This window comes from Penaeus monodon, chromosome 28 (assembly GCF_015228065.2).
Source record: "Penaeus monodon isolate SGIC_2016 chromosome 28, NSTDA_Pmon_1, whole genome shotgun sequence".
Classification (NCBI taxonomy): Eukaryota; Metazoa; Arthropoda; class Malacostraca; order Decapoda; family Penaeidae; genus Penaeus; species Penaeus monodon.
In genome coordinates, this window is record NC_051413.1 from 39,365,346 (window position 1) to 39,368,026 (window position 2,681).

The 2,681-nt window shown below is 48.4% G+C and overlaps 1 protein-coding gene across 1 annotated transcript in view; it reads left to right on the forward strand.

The window, feature by feature from the left end:
* LOC119591211 (titin-like) overlaps positions 1-2,681 on the forward strand; it is a 21,144-nt gene that overhangs the window by 8,067 nt on the left and 10,396 nt on the right. Inside the window, exons 8-9 of the mRNA XM_037939923.1 lie at positions 120-1,698; positions 1,767-1,937. Coding sequence (XP_037795851.1) covers positions 120-1,698; positions 1,767-1,937 — 1,750 coding nt within the window. The remainder of the gene's footprint in view (positions 1-119; positions 1,699-1,766; positions 1,938-2,681) is intronic.

Sequence of the window (2,681 nt, forward strand, 5' to 3'; positions counted from 1 at the left end):
CACCAAGGACCTCGTTCCCTTCCCGCCAGAGAATTTATTCCTCTCCCAAGCTACAACCGTTCTCCTCCAGAACCAGAGACTCCTTCCCTTTCAATTGAAAAAATTATTCTCCTCCACAGCCAGAGAACCTGTTCCTCTTCACAGCCAGAAAACCCTTCCTCTTACAAAGCCAGAGACTCTAATTCTTTTCCCAGCCAGAAATCGTTGTTTTCCACTACAAAGCAAGTACCCTCCCACAGCAAACTTTTTCCTCTTCCCCAGGAATCTGTACTCTCCAACAACTTCGTTCCCTTCACTGCCAGATACCCCCTTCCTCTTACACAGCCAAATCCCATTCCTCTACTGAAACCCAGAACCATTTCTTTCACACCAGAGACCCATTCCTTTCCAGAGCCGAGAACTCATTCCCCAACACAGGCAGAAATCCCATCCCTTCCACAACCAAACCCCAATCCTTTCAAGCCAGGGATCATTTCCTTCACAGCAAGAACCGTTCCTCTTCCACAGCCAAAAAACTCCTTTCTCTTCCAAGCCAGAAACTCTTTTCCTTTTCCCAAAAGCCAGAGAACCTCATTTCTCCCCCCCCACAGCAGAGAACCCGTTCCTCTTTCACTGTTGAAACCCCATTTCTCCACAGACGAGAATCCCTTTCCTCTTCCAAAGCCAGGAAACCTTCATCCTCTTCCACAGCCCAAGAACGTTGTTCCTCTTCCACAACAAGAGAATTTGGTTCCTCTTCCACAGCCAGAGAACCATATTCCTCTTCCACAGCCAGAGAGCCCCATTCCTCTTCCTCATCCTGAGACCCTTGTTATTCTTCATCAGCAAGAAACCCTCGTTCCCATTTTACAGCCAGAGATTCCCATTCTTCTCCCACAGCTAGAGAACCTCGTTCCTCTTCCACAGCCAGAAAACCTCGTTCCCTTTCCACAGCCAGAGAATCTCGTTCCTCTTCCACAGACAGAAACCCCCAATCCTCTTCCAAAGCTAGAGAATCTAATTTCTCTTTCACAGCCAGAGAACATCGTTTCTCTTTCACAGTTAGAAACTCCCATTCCTCTTCCACAGCCAGAGAATCCCATTCCACTTCCAAAGCCAGGAAACCTCCATTCTCTTCCACAGCCTGAGAACATCGAACCTCCTCCACAACAAGGAAATTTGGTTCCTCTTCCACAGCCAGAGAACCTTGTTCCCCCTCCACAGCCAGAGAACATTCTTCTTCCACAAGCAGAAACCCTCATTCTTCCTCCACAGCCAGAGAACATCGTTGTTCTTCCACATACAGAGGCCAATATCCCTCATCCACAGAAAGAGAGCCTCCTTCCTCTTCCACAGCCAGAGAATTTTCTTCTTCTTCCAATCCCAGACAACTTCGTTCCTCTTCCAAAGCCAGAGAACCTCATTCCTATTTCACAGCCAGAGACTCCCATTCCTCTTCTACAGCCAGAGAACCTCAGTCTCCTTCCACAGCCAGAGAACCTCGTTCCCCTTTCACAGCCAGAAAACCTCCTTCCTCTTCCACAGACAGAATTCCCCATTCCCCTTCCACAACCAGAGAACCTCGTTCCTCTTCCAAAGACAGAAACCCCCAATCCTCTTCCAAAGCCAGAAAATCTAATTACTCTTCCACAGCCAGAGAACCATATTCCTCTTCCACAGCTAGAGACCCCATTCCTCTTCCCACATCCTGAGAACCTTGTTACTTTTCATCAGCAAAAAACCCTCATTCCCATTTTAAGCCAGAGACTCCCATTCTTCTCCCACAGCCAGAGAATCTTATTCCTCTCCCACAGCTGCAGAACCCTGTTCCTCCTCCAGAACCAGAAACCTCCTTCCTCTTCAATTGCCAGAAAGCTTTATTCTTCCTCCACACCAAGAACCCTGTTCCTCTTCCACAGCCAGAAAACTTCCTTCCTCTTCCACAGCCAGAGAATTTTGTACTTCCAACCCCAGAAAACTTCGTTCCTCTTCCACTCCCCGATTACCTCCTTCCTCTTACAAAAGCCAAATCCCCCCTCCTCTCCTGCAACCCAGAGAACCTCATTTCTATTTCACCCCCGAAGACTTCCTTCCCTTTTCCTAAAGCCAGAAAAACCCTTTCCCCCCCCAACACAGGCAGAGAACCCCCATTCCCTTTCCACAACCAAAAAACCCCCAAACCCTTTTTCCCAAAGCCAGAGGATTTTTAATTTCTCTTTCACGGGCCAAGAGAACCCGTTCCTCTTCCACAGCCAGAAAAGCCCCTTTCTTTTAAAACCACAGCCAAAAACCCTTCTCATTCCTTTTCCCAAAACCCAGAGAACCCCATTTCTCTTCCACAGCCAAGAACCTCGTTCCTCTTTTCACTGTTAGAAAACCCCCATTCCTTTTTCCCCACAGACGGGAACCCTTTCCTTTTTGTCCCCCAGCCTTCACCTTTCCCAACCCCAAAAGGGTTTTTTCCTCTTCCCCAGAAAATTTGGTTCCCTTTTCCCAAACACCGGGAAACCCATTTTCCCCTTTTTCCACCCAAGGCCCCTTCCTCTTCCTATCCTAAAAGGCCGGGGGAATTCTTTTTTTCAGCAAGAAACCCCTTTCCCCCTTTTTTACAGCCAGGGGGTTCCCCATTCTTTCCCCCCCAAAAACCCGTTCCCTTTCCCAGCCAGGGAAACCTCTTTCCCCTTCCACGCTAAGAACCTCTT